The sequence below is a fragment of the Microcaecilia unicolor genome, chromosome 11 (assembly GCF_901765095.1).
Source record: "Microcaecilia unicolor chromosome 11, aMicUni1.1, whole genome shotgun sequence".
NCBI lineage: Eukaryota > Metazoa > Chordata > Amphibia > Gymnophiona > Siphonopidae > Microcaecilia > Microcaecilia unicolor.
Genome location: NC_044041.1, coordinates 207688283 through 207707832, shown reverse-complemented (window position 1 = coordinate 207707832; position 19550 = coordinate 207688283). Strand labels below are relative to the sequence as shown.

At 41.7% G+C, this 19550-nt stretch overlaps 1 protein-coding gene across 1 annotated transcript in view; it reads right to left on the bottom strand.

The window, feature by feature from the left end:
* Positions 1 to 2105: 2105 nt before the first annotated feature.
* LOC115480496 (bone morphogenetic protein 8B-like) overlaps positions 2106 to 19550 on the bottom strand; it is a 37839-nt gene continuing 20394 nt past the window's right edge. Inside the window, 7 exon segments of the mRNA XM_030219212.1 lie at positions 2106 to 2557; positions 2595 to 2776; positions 7545 to 7655; positions 7807 to 7886; positions 8297 to 8488; positions 11264 to 11412; positions 12779 to 12971. Coding sequence (XP_030075072.1) covers positions 2627 to 2776; positions 7545 to 7655; positions 7807 to 7886; positions 8297 to 8488; positions 11264 to 11412; positions 12779 to 12971 — 875 coding nt within the window. The 3' untranslated portion in view covers positions 2106 to 2557; positions 2595 to 2626.

The following is a 19550-nucleotide window of genomic DNA, read 5'->3' as shown; positions in this document are numbered from 1 at the left end:
TTCACAATGATGCAAGGCTGGTCCGCTTTTCTTTTTGGTGGGAGGACATCTTCAGGAGTTTTGGGAGGAGCGGGCCAAAATCATGTCAGACCAGTGGGTTCTGGATTTTCTTACAGAAGATTACTAGTAGAGTTCTGTGTCCTGTCCCTCCTCTCTCTTCTTGCAGTCTCCTTGTTGAGAGGGAATCAAGGTGGTCAAGATTCAGGCCTCTGTAGATTCTTTTGTGGTTCTCTGGACCATTGTTCCAGTTCCTCGGGCTGAACAGGAACAAGGCAGATACTCAGTCTACTTCATTGTCCCAAGGAAGGAAGGCATCTTTTGTCTGGTCTTAGATCTCAAAGGTCTAAACAGCTGCTTCCGAATGTCCTGCTTTTGCACAGATTCAAAGAGCAGTCATAGTCTCGGTTCAAGTAGGAGAATTTATCACCACCCTTAATCTCAAGGAGCCCACCTCTTTGCTACTGCTTTCGACTCCTAACCATGACTCTCTTACTCAACACCCTCACTTATCACCCCTACCACTGCAATTTCCCCACTCCTAGCTGTCTGTTCGTCTGTCCAATTTAGATTGTAAGCTCTGTTGAGCAGGGACTGTCTTTTCATGCTAATTTGTACAGCGCTGCGTAAGTCTAGTAGTGCTATAGAAATGTTTAGTAGTAGTAGAGGCGTACTTGCTTATACCAATTTGACCGCCACGTTGGAGGTTTCTACATTTTGCAGTCCTGGGTCATCACTTCCTGTTCAGGACTTTGCCCTTCAGTCTCACTATGGCTTCAAGAACATTTACCAAAGTTAAAATGGTGGTGGTGGCATCCTTCCTTCGGCATTCTTGGTGGCCATTGTGTCAACATGTAGAGTTTCAGAGCTTTAAGCTCACTTGTCAAGATCCTTTTCTTTGCTTTTTGGAGATGGGAGTCTCCCTGCGCATTTCTTCCAAAAGTGGCATCAGCATTTCATGTAAACCCACCTGTGGGGTTTCCATCCTTTTGCAGAGAGGACAAAGAGGCTCCGTATTCTTCCTTGAAGCTTCCCAGTGTGCATAGAGGCCTCATTAGGTATCTGCATGTGACGAATGAGTTTCATAAATTGGACAAATTGTTTATGATTTTTGGAAAATAGATCTGTGAAGGAGAATTTTATTTGCTTGCATGGAAGCAAGCTCCTTAGACCTGCAGCCTTATTCTTCGAGGCATACATCATCATCCTGGGCAGAGACTACCTTACTTTCTCCGGCGGATATTTGCAAGGTGGTGATGTGATCGATGCTGCATTAGAAGCCAGTTTTGGGGCTTTGGTTCTGAAGCCGGGCTCTGCAGATACTTGAGCCGCGCCATGCAGGAAGTCAGGGAAGTCTCATGGGACTTAAAACCACGAGACTTCCCCAACTTTCCACAGGGTGCGGCTCAGGTATGTGCAGTGCAGAGCCTGGCTGTTTACTGCAGGGGAAGATGAGGGCTTTGAGGCTGTGCTGAGGAAACTGAAAAAATCTGGACCCTGCATTAAAAAAAAAAAAAAAAAAGGGCAGTGTTTAAAAGGGGAAGGGGGACATGAGAGAATCTGGGTGAAGGCTGGAGAGGGGGGCATGAGGGAAGGCTGGGGAGGGGGCCATGGGAAAAGCTGGGTGAAGGCTGGGGAGAGGGACATGACAGAGAACTGTGAATACAATTTTGAAAAGCATTGAGTCCATCTGCCACTTTGTGTCATTATTTCAGTTTAGTATTACATTTTGTTTGAAACTTTACTTTTTATTGCCTAAATTGCATGCCCTGATTAAGCTCGATCAATCTTGCGATTAAAGTTTTTAATTGCAGTATTTGTTGCAATTAAAATTTTAGGATTGTTGCCCGCCCCTAGGTATTACCTGATAACTTTCTTTCCATTAGTCCTTCCTACTATTCCAGACGCCTGCCTGAGGTTTCCCAGATGTTTAATGGTGCTAAGTAATGGGTCAAATAATGACTGTCACCTTGCTTTCTGCATATCCCTTACAAGTTGTCCAGAGATGAGTTCCACACATTTCTACTCATCTAGTTGGTTTTAGGTTAGTGTTGTTCTGAGTTTCTCCTTACTGTTTGTCTATGTAAATACTGAAGAGCTGAACTGGATGCCAAGAGAGAGGTGTCTTTGCTCAGTTCTCTACCTTCACCTGCTGGTTGATGGACACAGCTGTCCCACAGGTTCTGAAATAGTAGAAAGAACTAATGGAAAGAAAATTAGCTCCACCTGCTGGTTGATGGACACAGCTGTCCCACCGGTTCTGAAATAGTAGAAAGGACTAATGGAAAGAAAATTCTCAGGTAAGACATAATTTCTGTGCTAGTACATAGCGAGAGCAATCAGCAGTTTGCACAAACGTTAAAGAGGAAATACCTGCACTCTGTTCTTGGGATTTCCATAAAAGGCTTCCTGCTACTGCTTCTACCTGGCCAATCTTTTTATGACTTTAGTAACATGAATGATGGCTTCATAGGGAATACTTTTGTGATGGTTCTTCTGTGGCCTTTGACAATACTAACATGAAAACGTGATTATATTATGTAGAGTTTATTTGAAGTCTCTTCTCCCCCCCCCCCCCCCCAAAAAAAAAAAAAAACCCCCAAAACAAATCCTGCCCCATTTCGTAAGCTCAGTGGCAGCCACATGACTTGACGACCATATTGCGATGTTTTTTCAGGATGACGTTGTTGTTGTTGTCGTAGTAAAGGACAGAGGTGGCACTGAGTTTGGTGGGGGCACAGCAAGCTTTGGGGACACTCTCTGGCTTCATCAAATGGACCTGCAGGGGCGACACATCATTTTCCGTCATTGTGCAAGTTGTAGTCAGGCTTTCTGAAGAAATGTTAGATTAGGAAATGGTTGTTCATTTAAAAAGAAAAGCAGTACAGATTGAAAACTTGGCAGCTAGTGCCACCAAAATGCCCTGTAAACACCCTGGCACTATATGGGTAATGCTGAGGCAGAGTTCCCAATTCGGCATATAGTGTCAGTATTCAACCAGTCTGGATAATTAAGTGATTTAATTTAGGTCTGAAAATCAGTCCTAGCTTAGTACTTAAGTATATTCTGTTTGACTTCCTATATGTTTAGTTGCTGGCTGCTCCTCCTCTCTATATCTGGCACTGAATATATGTATAGGTTTTTAAGAAAAACTGCTGATCACTAGGTCTGAACATTGTCCCAAATATATGTTTGAGCATAGCAGATAATTGTTGCTGTTGGACATCCCCCCCCCCCCCTCCCATGTCAACCAGCAAAGCGTATCTGTGGTTTCAGCTTGTAAATATTCAGTTAGAAGTAGTTTTACATCTGATGGATATTTTCTAGCTTTAGGAAGAGAGAAAATGCCTTTATTTTTGAGGGCACATTTAAATATCTTATCTGTAAAGTTTCCCATAGCTGAATTATAGACACGAATTAAAGCATGCATCTGTCATTGGTTATGTATTAGCTTTGTCTCTGTGCTCACCTTACCTCTTGACCCGTTCAACTGATGGCAGCTTAAGCTGTAAGTTTTATGGGAAAACAGTGTCTTGGTGTTTAGCTTGTAGGTAAATACACTGATCCTGAAAATGTGAACAATTTACTGGAAGTTACAGTGACTGGAGGCCTCCAAAGCCCTGTGTTGGAAAGGATTGTGAAAGGCTGGTTAAGGCAATCAGAAAAGGGTCAGCTTGAAGTGTTATGATTTGACTCTGCGATTGCAGTGATAACCAGTTTATTTGTTTGGTCCTTTTATAGTGAGAGGTGCAAAATCAAATGTTATGTTGGAATATGAGTGAATGTGAATGAATGAGCTTAGGAACCTGAGTGGGTTTTCAGGCAGGATGTGTTAAAAACTGGTGTGATGTGGGATCTGCGACATACGCCTTGCTGATGAGAACCATGTGGTGCCTCAGGAACAAGAACTGGCATGTGTGGTGGGGGGGGGGGGAGGACATGGGGTGAATTGTTACAGTGGATTAATGGGTGAAGAGGTTTACTGGCAGGGAAAGTGAAGACACTTTGAGCATCTTTGCCCTTCCCCTATATGAGCTGACACAAAGTATGGTCTTCAGGCACTCCTGTGTGGTGGGGGTGTAGAGAGAGGAAAGGGGGGAACTTATTGACCATTTGCCATGGGTAGGAAGAGAAAGGGGGATGTAGGCTATGGGGGAGAGGAAGGGGAGATGCTAGACTACAGCAAAGAAGGGAAAAGATGTCCTTGAGCTACTCATTTGGGGAGTAGAGGGGGGAATTAGGGGGGGGGTTAGGAAGGGGAAGGGAGATGCTGGCTATTTGAGGAGGGGGTATAGGCTTGAGCTGTTGTGAAGGGGGGGGGGGGGGGTTACATGGCCTACTCTTGGGTGAGCTCTGATTCACCACTGTCGTTTGAGTGCAATTCAGTGAAAAATGTTCTAAAACAATTTGGTAATTCTAACCAAAAATAAACAATCCCTTTCCCCATAATTTATAACACAAATAGTTTTTAGAAATCAGTGCTCCTTTGATGCTGCTTCAGAACCGCACATCCCATACCATGTAAAATGAGTTTATCTTGTTGGGCAGACTGGATGGACCGTACAGGTCTTTATCTGCCGTCATTTACTATGTTACTATGTGCTGGAGGATGGACACAGTAAACTCTATTCTTCTCGAGGGTGGAGGATGGGGAGCGGTTTTTTTTTTTTTTTAATCTTGCACTGACTATTCGATTTCTTGTGGGTCATCGTGCAAATTGCTTTAGGCATACAATGATGTGTATCCTCAAATAAGATTGTACCGAAAATGTTGTAGCCAGCACAAGGTGCAAAGTAAAAGAGTGAAAAGTTCCATCGATGCAGGTAACTCTAGTAACACTGCTTTATTTGTATATAGCAAATTTCAGTTCACTGTTCTGCACCAAGGTTACATCCATAATATAAATCTCAGTAAACAACACAGAGGCAAACCTCCTACAAATGTAAAACATTGGCCCTAAACTCCCTCAAATGTTTCCTTACATTTAATTATGTATATACTAGCCGTTAAGCCCGTTAAAACGGGCGAGATTTGTGTTTTGCAAAATGTAATAATTCTCACCGCCATCCATCCATGTCCAGCAAACCTCCTCTCTCCCCTGCCCTCCCCCCGTCCACCAACCATGCTCTCTCCCCATATCCAGCAACCCTCCCCTCCATCGATCCATGTCCAGCAACCTTCCTCCCCCCTCTGTGCCGGGCCCCCTGCACTGACATGAGATCGCCTCTATGCTGCCTGCAGCGCTTCCACCCGGAGGTGAGAGGCGCTGTCATGTCAGTGCAGGGGGCCCGATACAGAGGGGGAGCGGCGACAACGACGTTGGGGATGGGGGGTGGAGGTTGGTGCGCCGGTGATGTTGGTTCGTTTCAACTTTCCAGGCGGCAGCAGCAGGCAGCGTCCGACTCTTTCCCTCTCTGTTCCACCCTGTGACGTCATCACGTCTTGACGTGAGGGCGGGACAGAGAGGGAAGTTTCTACTGCGCATTTGCGGATGAGTCTGTCACTTGCCATTTATATGTTTGATGTATCTCTTGAAAGATTAGGTGAGGGATGTAGGAAAGAAGAATTTGAATGTGGATTTATCAAAATCCTTGCTGAGCAGGGCTGTTTGTTTTAATTTGTTGGTGTTTGCTGTGTGAATATGCTCAGTACTTTTTAAATTTATTTGTTTAAAGTGTAGAATAAAATAGTAAATATTTCTATCTAAATAGTCTTTCTCTGTGGATCTAGAAATCAACAACCAAGTTGTAGGTGAGAACTTTTTTATTAGACTAACTTAATGACTGCATAAAGCTCCATCTGCCTCTCTGTTTTGTTCACCAGAGTAAGTTAAAATTTTCTTTAATTCCATTGAATCTTTGAGGAAGTGAAATAATATACAGCCTCTATATTTACATATAACACATCATCGTCACCCTCTTTGTTGTGCTTAACTAATGTTTTTAATGTATCTTTGACAAGCTTTTGGGAGCTTTCCTCTCCATCAACTCGGTGAAGAAATGAATGCAGTTACACTGGGCTTAAATAATAGAAACACATTTAGGTCTTAGGTTGTCTGCATATGTTAGTACAGCTCAGGGGAAGGGAGTGGGTGGATAGACGGAGACCATAGTGAATATCTCTAATTTCAAACACTTTCCATTCCTGGTTACTCATGAACTTTCATTTATGCACCTTTATTGTAAAGGTACATAAGTGTTGTCATACTGGGACAGACCAAAGGTCCATCAAGCCCAGAATCCATTCCAAGTCACAAGTACCTGGCAAGATCCCAAAATAGTAAAACAGATTTTATGCTGCTTATCCTAGAAATAAGCAGTGAATTTTCACAAGTCCATCTTAATAATGGCTTACAGACTTTTCTTTTAGGAAGTTATCCAAACCTTTTTTTAAACCTGCTAAGCTAACTACTCTTACCCCATTTTCTGGCAACAAATTGCTGAGTTTAATTGCACATTGAGTGAAGAAGTATTTTCTCCAGTTTGTTTTAAATGTACTACTTAGTAGCTTCATTGCGTGCCCCCTAGTCCTAGTATTTTTGGAAACAAGTGATTTCATATCTACCCGTTCCTCGTCAATCATTATTTTATAGACCTCTATCATGTCTCCCCTCAGTCATATCGTCTCCGAGCTGAAGAGCCCTAACTGCTTTAGCCTTTCCTCATAGAGAAGTCATTGCATTCCCTTTATCATTGTTCTCACCTTTTTCTCTACATTTTCTAATTCTGCTATTTTTTAATTTAATTTAATTTTTTTCAGATGCAGTGACCAGAATTGCACACAATATTTGAGGTGTGGTCACACTATAGAGTCATTCTAAGATTCTCACTTTTGTTTTCCATTCCTTTCCTAATCACTTAGGTGCTATCACATATGCCATGTAAATGCTAGTTGCCTAAATGTTGCATTTGAGTGTGTTACTGTCACCTTGAATGGTGCTTCCTGCATTTCTTTTGTTCTCGTCAAGTTGTCCAGAGATGAGAGGTCCACACGTTTGCTCATTGTGTTAGGTTAGCAAGTTGTAGTGTCCAGTGCTCCCATATGGCTTATTACAGGGAACATTGGACACTAAAGGGTTAAGGTTTGTGTTTTTATTTGAGAGGAGCTGAACTGGATGCCAAGAGCGATGTCTCGGTTGAGTTCTCTATTTCCTTCGGCTGGTTGATGAAAACAACTATCCCAGAGTTTCTGGAATAGTGGGAAGGACTAACGGAAAGAAAATTTATCAGGTAAGACCTAATTTCTCCTTTTTTTTTAAAAATTTTTTTTATTAATTTTGAAAGCTTGTCAAGGATACATATTGTTAATCTAATTAAACAGTATCACCTACAACTCTTCTCCACTTCTCCTTTTGACGAATGGGAGATTAGTATTGTCACAGGCCCCAGTTCATGGATCAGTGTCCTGAGGACAGTGAGGCTTGAACCTTTTATGAAAGCTGAAAGAAATACATTGTCAGACTGGAATTTTAACTGTTCTCTGTGCAGCCAACAGCAGGAGAAGGAGGTTTTAATACAGTGGGTGCACTGAAGTCCTTTTGTACTTACCAGAGACTGCAGGATGGCGTGATTGGTTGCATTCATGCAGGAGTCCAGTGGAAAAGCACATTCTCCTTCGCAATAATAGGCAGAATACCCCTGAGGAGCGATCACCCAGTCCTAAAGACACATTACTACTTTTACTTCATCTTATTGTGCATTATCCGTCATTGCTTTTGTTAACATTTTGCTTTTTTGGGGGGGGGGGGGGGGGGAGGTGTTCTTGGCAGAAGGCTAAGGGAGAGGATGGGAATGAAAATAGAAATGTTACCAGCCATCCAAGGTCGTGAAAACTGACATAGAGTTCGTGCCTTTTGCACACTTGTCTGCCTTCTGAGAGATGGATGTGATCTGAGAAAATATATTTGGGAAATAAAAAGTTTAACAGTGAGTGATTTAGCAATCAGATAATCCGAAGCTCCCTCCATTTCTGCTGCATCGTGTGCTCAGTAACTTTAAAGCCGATGCACTTTTCATTTCTCTCTACTTTTAAATCCCTTCTCATCTCTCCTGCACAGTTATTGCAGTCTGTCTTTTCTGGAGGACAGACACAAGGGCTTCTGGAGCTCTGCAATCATGTACCCTAAATTTGGTAATTGTGATTATACTTGTTGCTGCATTCCCCAACCCTGGCCACTTCAGGGCCAGAGGAATACGACTTAAACCCCGGTCTGTTCTGCTGTTGTCATCAAGCTGACCCTACACTTTTCAGTCTAGAGGATGTATAAGGATGGTGAAGAGTTTTTACTCAAACTTCATACCTGAACCTCCTGGGAGTTTGTTGGGATGTGGCAAGTCATTGGGCTTCTTCTGCCTCTTCTTCATCTGCTTGGTAGCTCGTGTGGTACGGATGGGGCTTTGACTTGCCTGGAAGAACGTGACCATGAAGGGTTGCTTGGAGCGTGGTCCCCTCCGCCCCAGCAATCCAACTGAGCCGGGATCTACACTGTGACCTGTGAAAGACATGTAGAAACATGTCTTACAAATTACACAATAGCCAACGTAGACCAACACATAACAAGTCAGTTGATTCTTAAGGACTTCCCTACCAGCTGTTATAAGCCTGTAACTTCCAAAAATGTACACTGTTTCTTGATGTAAGGCGCATAGAACTCTATATGGCAATATTGGTGACTAATAAGAAATAAAAAGTCAAGTAAATGCTAGGGGAACCCTTTTGATCATTGTGCCCTATATACTTTTTAATTGGGCAGGAGAGGCTGCTGGTGTCTGCATAGCTAAGTGATCAGGTGCAATCGTACAAAAGGCTGTCTTAACTCTGTGGGTACTGGACACTGAATATTGACTGGTGCTAGCATCGCGTCCAGGTTGCCTTTATATGGAAGGCTGGCTGACCCCTAGTGCAGGTACCATGAGACTTGCTAGCAGTTTTAGCCAGCATTATTTGTCTGGAGCCTGCAGGAGTGAGTGGGGTTTACTGCTGCCCAGACAACCACTTGGACACTATTTCTTTTGCACTCTACCCCCCTCCCCTTATATCGCCTACCGGATAGCTGTCACTTTGATCCCTCACTCCTCCATTCTTTCCTATGGCCATTGCCAGATTACCTGTTCTTCATTCTCTTCTGGACTAGTGAGGGTTGGGTCCTCATCAGGCACTCTTCCAAGGCAACTCTTCTTTTTAGGCAATTGCTATTAAGGGCCTAGTCTCCTAAGCTTCACAGCTCACCACTGCTTCCAGTGTTTCTCCTACGTATCTAGATGCACGTGGAGATGGGTGGATGTTCCCAACAGGCATTATTACTTAACTACAATGTGCCTATTATATAAATGTGTAAATTTCCCTCTCAGTATTAATCATAAGACTGATGTCATGTGAACAGCTTTGCAGGAAGTAGTTTGTGCCTTCTGTGGCTCAAAACAGGGCGAGCCCCAAAGAGGTATGTCAATAACTGAGTCTCTTTAGAAGTACCTAGAGGCCACTAGGTAGAAGCATAATCTTTCCTGTATAGAATCCTAGCATAGTCTGGTACATATGTGATTAAGTAGAAGCATTCATGCAGCCAAAAAGTTTGTGCTTCATTGCTGGAGATAAATCAAATTAATATGACCCAATATCCTGAAAAATAGCGGGGGTAAGATGCAATAGTATAAATCAATTGCCCAGTGCCATAAATATTCAAGAGACTAAGAAGTATACCCAGCAGGCAGTAATACATAGTTAAATCTTTGTTGGTACTATTTTTTGATTAATTGAACCTCGGCAGTGTTTCTGTTTTACCAGAGCCAACCTGCTGATTCATTGGCCCATTTAAATCTTTTTAATCCCACATTTTAAAATATTTTTTTTATGTGCAGAACCATCTATAAGCTTCATGAATCCTTTAGTGATTGAATTCTAACGTAATTTGTAATTTAAAAGTTCACTTGAGCGCAAATGCTGCTTGGACCACTCACCGACGTGCGGCATGTTTCACAAAGGCTGCGTCAGGGTTTGGTCCACAAGTGTATAAAATATGCAGTTAATTTCCAAAACATACTAGCAAAAAGACAATACCTGTCTGAATATGATGTAGTAAAAGCTTACCCAGTCACGTTTCTTATCACATATACATTTTCAAATCCACAGAGATATGATGCCACTGTTTTGTGACGTAATGTTTGCATATTGTTCCCATATCTGTAAATCTTTCCGTGCAAAAATTCTAATGCAGCTGAATGTTATGTCATTGTAAATTGGACTGCTGCAGTCAAAGAATTCAACCAGCCTATCTGCAGAATCATAACGTATCAGATCTACGTTGGCAGATTCGAGACCACATTGTTTTGGGGAGGAAGGGTGGGGATCTTGTTAAATTACTCTATTACAAGGAGCAGCCTTGGATGTATATGCTAAACACTTTATCACCAAGTGGCCTGAATAATGAGATAGATTGGCCGTAACTGATGTAGCAATTAGATAGGTGGATGGAGTAGGTCATATGGGCTTTGTTTTCCAATAAACATCAGAAACATCATATCTCTGTGGATTTGAAAATTGTATATGTTATGAGAGATGTGACTGGGTAAGCTTTTACAACATCATATACACAGACATAGTAGCAAAAATACAATGCCTATGTTTTTGAAATTAACTGCATGTTTTATACTCTTAGTGAACGCAGTCCTTGCGAAAACATGCAGCATTTGCTCTTAAGGAAACTATTAAATTGCAAATTTAATCATTGAAGAATTCATGAAGCTTATAGATGGTTCTGCACATAAAAATATTTAAAATTTGACATTAAAAAGATTAAAAAGAGACTTAAATAGGCCAACGAAGAAGCAGACCCGTAAGCAAGTTGGCTCTGGTGATATGAAAACGCTGGTGAGGTCAAATTAATCAACAGATTGTTATTACTGCCTGCTGTGTGTACTTCTTAGTCATTAGCTCTGCATGTACGTTTCTAGAAGTCTTTATGCATATAAATGGGAGACTGCAGCTCATGTCTGCCTTCCTGTCAAGTACATGCTGTGCAAGATATGCACATATTTTCAGCATCTATTTGCATATGTGCACACAAGCATGGCTATAGGCCAGTATTCTGAACATTTACACATGCAATCAGCATAAAAATGTTACCACCTATTTTATGGAGTCCACCTCCATCGCCCTCCCCAAATCTCAATTTCAGTTCAGTGTCCTATGCGCTTCTTAAAAATGATTCACATCCTCCTTCCCAGCCTCTGGGTGAATTGGAACATTTGTACGTAGAATAATGACTTACCATCGTGCGTCTCCACATAAAGTCTCAGTCCCAGGTTATACTTGGGATTTAGTAACCAGTGGTTACTGGCAGCTGTGACATCAAAGACTAACCAGCCCTCGTCCCCAGCCATGATGTCCTGAAGATCCAAGCGCAATAAGTCAGATTCTCTAAAAAAATAAAATAAATAAAATGAACGCTGCCAAGACTGAATGAGCTCCCGTTGTCCTCTGGGGTCAGTGTTCAAAGAACTGTCCAGGTGACTTCAAGAACTACTGGGATAAATCTTATTTTTCAAAATTGTAGCTCACAACCACTTTTGTTTTGCCAAGTTGTTTGGACGAAATGTTGACCAGTTAAAAACTGCTTTGGTTACACTTGAATTGCATAGCATTGAGTATCGGTGCTGCCCAGTTCATTTTTAACTGTTTAAATTGTGCCACAGAAATATCTGCCTTAAACTTGGATACGTTATTTGGTTAACCTTAGCAGGTCTGAATTAACTTGATGTGTCTCTGAATACAAGTTGAATTTGAATACTGGGCCACTGGACATTTAGCCTGTAGCCCGTGACTTATTAACTATGAGGTCCTGTTACTAAAGTGTTAGGCACTTAACATGCAAATTACTGCACTTTAACCATTATTTTAGCAGTTAGCTTGTGCTAATTCATTCACGAAGGGTATTTTGTGTTAGGGGGTGGAAACCAGGCAGGGTATAAGAACATAAGAATTGCCATACCAACAGTGGCCAATCCAGGTTACAAATACCTTGCAAGATCCAAAAACAGTAAAATAGATTTTTTGCTGCTTGTCCTAGAAATAAGCAGTGAATTTTCCCAAGTCAATCTTCATAATGGCTTACTGACTTTTAGGAAGCTTTCCAACCTTTTTTTTTTTTTTTTTTTTAAATTTAAAAACCCCGCTATGCTAACTGCTTTTACCATATTCTCTGGCAACGAATTCCAGAGTTTAATTACATGTTAAGTGAAGAAATATTTTCTCTGATTTGTTATAAATTTACGACTTTGTAGCTTCATTGTGTGCCCCCTAGTCCTAGTATCTTTGGAAAGAGTAAACAAGCGATTCACGTCCACCTGTTTCATTCCACTCCTTATTTTATAGACCTCTTATCATATCTCCCCTCAGCCGTCTCTTCCCCAAGCTGAAGAGCCCTAGCCCTTTAGCCTTTCCTCATAGGGAAGTTGTCCCATCCCCTTTACCATTCTTGTTGCCTTTCTCTGTACCTTTTCTAATTCCGCTATATCTTTTTTGAGATGCGGTGAGTATATTGCAGTTAGTATGGTGCACATACTGTGCACTGAAAATTGTACATCCATATTAATTAATTGTGATCAGGGTACCGTATGTTAATGAACATTTTTTTTTAACACAGGACCTGTAAAGGATCTGTTGGGCAGGTTTCCCAATTTTTTTCTGCATTAAATTTGCACTTCCTGTGTTAAGGTGTGATAACTGCATAATCTAACACACTTTAGTAAAAGGACTCTTTAGATAGGGATGAGCATCTGTGCACCTGTTGGTGGTCTCCTTGATTATCTCGTAAATGCTGAGATGAAGGGTTTTGTTGAAATGATGTGCAGAACTGCGCATCTTATAGATTCGGAACTCAGCTGCTGTCACGGACTCCCCCAGTGGGATCTGGGTCAGGTCAAATTTGAATTCCTTCCAGTATGGCTTCTGATAAAATGCATCTCTGTCATGTTGAACTGTAAGAGAAAGAATTGGACAACCTTAGGACATGCAGTAAAATAATCCACAACTGTATTTTATACTAGAGCATAAGACCAGGGTCCATCAAGCCCAATATCTTGGGTCCGGATCCCAATTAGATCAGTTTTTTATTGCTGATTTTAAGGGAAAGTAAGATCCACCTGGCTAGGAATTTTTCGATGAACTTTCCCTGCAGGAACTTGTTCAAACCGCTTTTGAAGCCTGTGTTAATCACCTTGACCACCTTCTCTAGTAACAGATTCCACAGCTTAATTATGCATGGAAATAAATCTTTCTACAATGCTGGTCATTATAACAACGGGGACTCAGGGAGCAGTGACTGAGGATGTAAAGTGGAGGCTTGAGAAGGTGGCAGTTCAGAGATGGGGACACAGTGGAGACTAAGTTCAGCCATAGAGAGGACAGTGAGGATTTTGAAACACATGAACTCTGGTACTTATGGGGGTATGAGCAGGGCCTGAGTGATTTAAGATTTTAATACATTTTGCTGGGGACTTTTGTTTCTGGCTAACATTTATGACTGATAGAAATTTTAGGCAGCTCTGACAAAGCTTTATGTAGTTTAACAGAAGCATGTATGTTTGAAGTTGCCTCTTTTGAGTGCGGATTTTTTTTTTTTTTACGTTTTTAATTGAGGTTTATGGACATCTTTGGATTTTTTTTTTTTAATTGAGGTTTATATATGTTTATATTGTTTCCTATCTAGGATTTTTGATAGTGCGGGTAATACATTTTTTCTTAAATAAAAACATCCTTTTTGATATTTTGATTAAGGCGTTATTTGATTTTGGTATTTGAGGTCAAGTGCTTGCATGGTTTGTATCATATCTACAGGAACGTTCTTTCCATGTCTGAATTCAGGACTCTCTCTCTGGAGATTTTCCCATAAACCGGGGTGTACCACAAGGCTCTGCCTTGTTGGCAGTACTCTTTAATTTGTTTATGATATCTTTTGGAAAAATACTACAGGAACTGCATGTGTCATGCAGAATGTATGCCGATGACATACAGTTTTTCTTTCCTCTTGAAAAAGATGTTCATGGTCCAAGTCAAAAATTGGAGGAAAGTTTTTTTGATTAAAATTTTGGATTGGATGTCACAACATAAATGGTGTTTGAATTTGATAATGTATGTTGTTAGAACTTGACCCCTGCTTGCCTTATCGAGGGGTAAAATGTACTGTTAAACCTCTGTCTGAAGTCTCTGAGTTCTATCAAAAATTGATTATTGTAATTCGTTGTGTTTAGGGATGTGTTCAGCTAGATTCCAGGCTCTGCTGGTCATCCAGAATGCGACTACATGGTTAGTTATGGGAGTATCAAAGGCAACACATATTAACTCGGTACTTAACTGGTAGCCAATGTAGATGTTTTAATACTGTGTTATACTGGTAAATCAAAACATTTATGCAAATGTTCCTGCATATTTTGAGAATGTGTTGAAATATCGTCCTACTTGATCTTTATATTCTGAAAAAATGCTGCAGTTGTGTTTTTCCATCTTTCTTGCCATGTCACTATGTCGAAACCAGAGCACTCACTTTTTCAGTTGGTGGGCCCCTTTTGTGGGATAGCCTTCCAGGTTAGAACGTAAGTATTGCTTTACTGGGACAGATTGAAGGGTCTGTCAAGCCCAGCATCCTGTTTCCAACAGTAGCAAATCCAGGTCACAAGTACCTGGCAAGATCCCAAAACAGTACAATACATTTTATGCTGCTTATCCCAGAAATAAGCAGTGGATTTTCCCCAAGTCCACTTTAATAATGGCTTATGGACTTTTCTTTTAGGAAGCCATACATACCTTTTTTTAAACTCCCGAAGAGCCCTAGCCACTTTAGCCTTTCCTCATAGGGAAGTACCTCCCATTGTCCCTGGTACAAAATAAGTACCTGAATATATGTAAACTGCTTTGAATATAGTTGCAAAAGCCTCAGGTGGTATATCAAGTCCCATTTCACTTCCCCCTTCCCTTTATCATTTTCATTGCCCTCTCTGTATCTTTTTCTAATTCCACTATATCTTTATGAGATGCAGTGACCAGAATTGCACACAGTACTCGAGGTGCGGTTGCACCATGGAGCGATACAAAGGCATTATAACGTCCTCATTTTTGTTTTTCTTTCCTAATAATACCTAACGTTCTATTTGCTTTCTTAGCCACCGCCGCTGCACACTGAGCAAAGCATTTCAGTATGTCATCAACAGCGATGCCGAGATCCCTTTCTTGGTCTGTGACTCCTAACGTGGAACCGTTCATCACATAGCTATAGATTGGGTTCCTCTTTCCCACAGGCATCACTTTGCACTTGCTCACATTAAACATCATCCGCCATTTGGATGCCCAGTCTCGTAAGGTCATTTTGCAATTTTTCACAATCCTCTTGCGATTTAACAACTTTGAATAACATTGTACTGAGTTCGATTCCCACTTCAGGCACAGGCAGCTCCTTGTGACTCTGGGCAAGTCACTTAACCCTCCATTGCCCCATGTAAGCCGCATTGAGCCTGCCATGAGTGGGAAAGCGCGGGGTACAAATGTAACAAAAATAAAAAATTGTATTGTCAGCAAATTTAATTACCTCACTAGTGACTCCCATCTCTAGATCATTTATAAATATATTAAAAAGCAGCTGTCCCAGCACGGACCCTGGGGGAACTCCACTATCTACCCTTCTCCATTGAGAATACTGACCATTTCTACCCATTTACTGATTTTTCTATCCTTTAATCATTTTTTAATCCACACTAGAACACTACCTCCTATCCCATGACTTTGCAGTTTTCTGCTGGAGTCTTTCATGAGGTACTTTGTCAAATGCCTTTTGAAAATCCAGATACAGATTGGAAACTAGTTAAAAGATAAAAAATCAGCAAGTAGTATTAAATGGCCAATTTTATCAATGCAGAAAGGTGAATGGTGACATATCCCAGAGATTGGGACTGATGCTTTTTAACATTTATAAACCATCTAGAAATGGGAGCAAGTGCAATGATCAAATAAGAGGAAATTATTCTGTTCACTTTAAAGAATAGTTAAGCTCTGGAATTTGTGGCCGGATGATATAATAACGGCAGTTAGCATATCTGGGATTAAAAAAGGTTTGGACAAGTTCCTTGAGGGAAAAGTCCATAGTCTGTTATTGAGATGGACATTGGGGAAGCCACCGCTTGTAGCTTCTAATTGGGTTTCTGCCAGGTACTTTTTACCTGGATTGGCAACTAGGCTAAATGGACCATTGGTCTGACCCAGTATGGCTTATTCTTAAGTGACATCTAGGGCTAGACCATATCATCTGTCTTTGTGATTCGTACAAGACCAGCAGTAAATGTGATGCTGAGATTCTTTTATTACAAACATTGGTAAGACAACATGGAAGTCACACAGCGAACACAACTAGTAAAGCAGTTCTTTGAAACTTGTTCCTTGAATTTGGGGTGCCTTCTTGTAGCCACAGCGTTGTTGTCTGGTAAGAGTATTAAATGAGTATTGTATAGAAGAAGGATCAGTTTCATCCAGCTGGCTGCTCCACTTCCAGGGCTTTTAAGATCATGTGCATCCTCAGGCTTTCACGGTACAGCTGACATTATTTCATTGGTAGTGTACATCAACATTTGACTTGCTTTTGCTGACCTAATGCTCGAATTCACCTGTTTGCATTTAAAATGTTTGAGTTTAGTTACTAGACAACCTATAAATTCTGATTATGTGATAACTGGATAATATCAGTCCCTTCTGTTAAACGTTTAGGCATCAGCCCAAATAAATAGGAAATGGGTCATTCACTTGCGTTTTTGTTTTTCATGTGTTGTCTCATTTTACTGCCCCCTCCAGCTTCTCTCACCTCCCTTTTCCTTCCTACCCTTCAGTTCTCTCCTTTGTGCATCTGCACCATCCCCTCTTCGGTCTGAGCTTGCTGGGTTTCTTCTAGGTGGCAGTGAGCGTAAGCTGCCGAACCTTAGGTGGTTGCTTGGGATTTTTCCCTCTTTGCATGAAAATTACTCCTCTAAGAAATGTCTGACGTAAAGAGAAGTCCTTGTTATTGTCCTAGCACTGTGGCTGCTACTTATTTCTGTAGCAGCACTGTACATACATGCAGGTACTTGTCTGTTCCTTATGGGCTCACAGTCCTAAGGTGTTTTTTGTACCTGGGGCAATGGAGGGTTAAGTGACTTGTAGCAGTGTGAATTGATCCCTGTTCCCTACGTTCTTGGCCCACTGCACTAACCTTTAGGCTACTCCTGTACTCCAAATACCCAAAGAAAAATAATCACATGACAATGCAGGATATGATGAGAGTAACGGGGGCATAAGCAATCATGCCTGCAATTGGGGCCCATGCGGCTATGATGGGAACAGTCTGAGGAAGACCAGCTGGAGGGAAAAAGTGCAAAGCTTTTCCCTATGTCACTCTCACCGAGGCCTGTGAAGGAAGTCTATATAGTACACTAGTAGAAATAGATGTTCCATTCCCTCTTTCCAGATTAACCCACAGTGCTTCCTCCCTACCTCAGTATCAAAGCAACAGCTGTGCAGGACTTCTATTTTGTACATAAAAGTGCCACTCCTCTTCCTTTTCTTCCTACCCTGTCCTTCCTGAATGGATTATAGCCCAGTGTAATTGCATCCCAGTCACGGTTCGCCTTAAACCACGTTTGTTACTAAAACCAAATCCAATCCAGCCTCTTCCATCACAACCTCTAGATCCAGAACTCTAGTTGCCATACTTCAGCCATTAGTATAAGTAGCTTTCCAGATGTTAAAGGTAATGCAAGCACGGGCCTCTTAGCTGTTGACTGGAGAGAAGCTCGCCATTGGAAAGAGAGGTGTTTGTAGTTTCTGTGGTCTTTCCTAACACCCCATTTCTTGGAACATTTACAGTACAGAACAGACTGCATTTAATTCACTGGTCCACGTTAATCTGGATTCAAAGTTCCAGAATGTGTGACAGCAGATGTGCCTTAGTACAGTTGTGAAATTCAGCAGTACTGACATTGACACTATGGATCCTGATCTGTGTCGCTGATACCAGTCATGCTAAAACGAACTTACCTTGTTGAAATCCTGTTAGAACTGATCCTTCTTATGGCTAGAGTGGGAAAGAGGTGCTGCTGGATTGTTGCCTATTTGTCACTTATTTTGTTAAATATTTACCTCAGGTTGGCAGTGCAAGTGATTTTAGTTGATGAAAATAACATACAGTACTTGTGCTTCTCTGAGGTAGATTGCTTGCACACCTGGTGCTTACAGTTACCCGAATAAAGGTAATCTGGTTATTTTCTGCATTGTTTATTTTATTTGTAAACTGCTTTGATCTGCCTGTCAGCAAAAGCAGTACAGCAAGACTACATAAACATTATTTAATAGACCTACCAAACAATAATACAAAGCAAAATCAATAATTAAAACTTAAAATCCACTCTAAAAGCCCATAAAATAAAGGAATTTCTATCATCCTACAACGGAGTAGGTCAGCTAAGCTCCCATGAAGTGGAGTGATTCAAGTGAAATGTCCAAAGCTTGTTCTGGGGCCGAAGCAGGAAGCAACCATGGGCTTTAGCTGCAGAATTACTGGGGTTTGAATGCTGGTTCTATATGCCGAGTAATGTAGAGAGGAGTTCCTTGTGGGTGTTAATTCATGTGGAAAACACAGCCACATTGTATTAAAATGTATGTTGATGAGCTACTGTAGGTATTCTGTGCTATGCAGAGAATATGCTGCCCACTTTTGATGCATGCACAAAGCAAGAAATTTACCATGAGGGTCCAGGGTAGCATGAAGGTTTTGCAGAGAAGATTTTTTTGTCACTTTCATATTTAAACGCCGGTTCCTCAGCAATCCTCCAGACCGTTCAAGACACTTGGGTTATGCACTCCTACCAGCAGAGGGAGACTGAGAACACTAAAACTTCTTACACAAGTAGCCTGTGCAGACCTTCTACTACCCAGTATTTTCTCAGTCTCAGCAGAGGGTAGATGTGTGCAGCCTGTGCAGTGTACTCAGTCTGGTAGGCCAGTTTAGGGTTTCTAGGTTGGGTTGTAAATGTTAGAGAACCCACACTTGGATCTCTATTACAGGGTGTAAGTCCTAAGGGGCTTCTTTTTCCCTGTGGGGTGTCACACCCGGGTGGCCAGGTCCCTCCCCCATAGCTCTTCCTCTGGAGGACTGCGTGACCTCGGCTACAGACCTCGTTCTGTACCCTTGAGGCGTTTAGGCATCAGCAATGAGGTTTAAAATAAATAAACGTTTTTAAAAGGCGGCTATTTTGGCCGTTCTTGTGGCAGTCCAGAGATAAAACGTCTTCAAGGGCGTTCTTGCCTTAGGCAGTTTTGCCTATTAGTCTGTCAGAGCACAAAGCAACTGTTTGTTTTTTATTGTGTTGGCGGCCATTATGTCTAAGCCGGCGAGGTGTCGGTTTTGCGCGAAGCGTGGCGTTGAAGTGAAAGGTGGCCAATGTAAATTTTGTGGGGAGCCTACGTTGTCAGCGCTCTTGCCCCCTGTGCTTTCCCCTGAGTCGGCGGAGGTGTTGGGCGGTGATTTGACTGCACATTCCGGG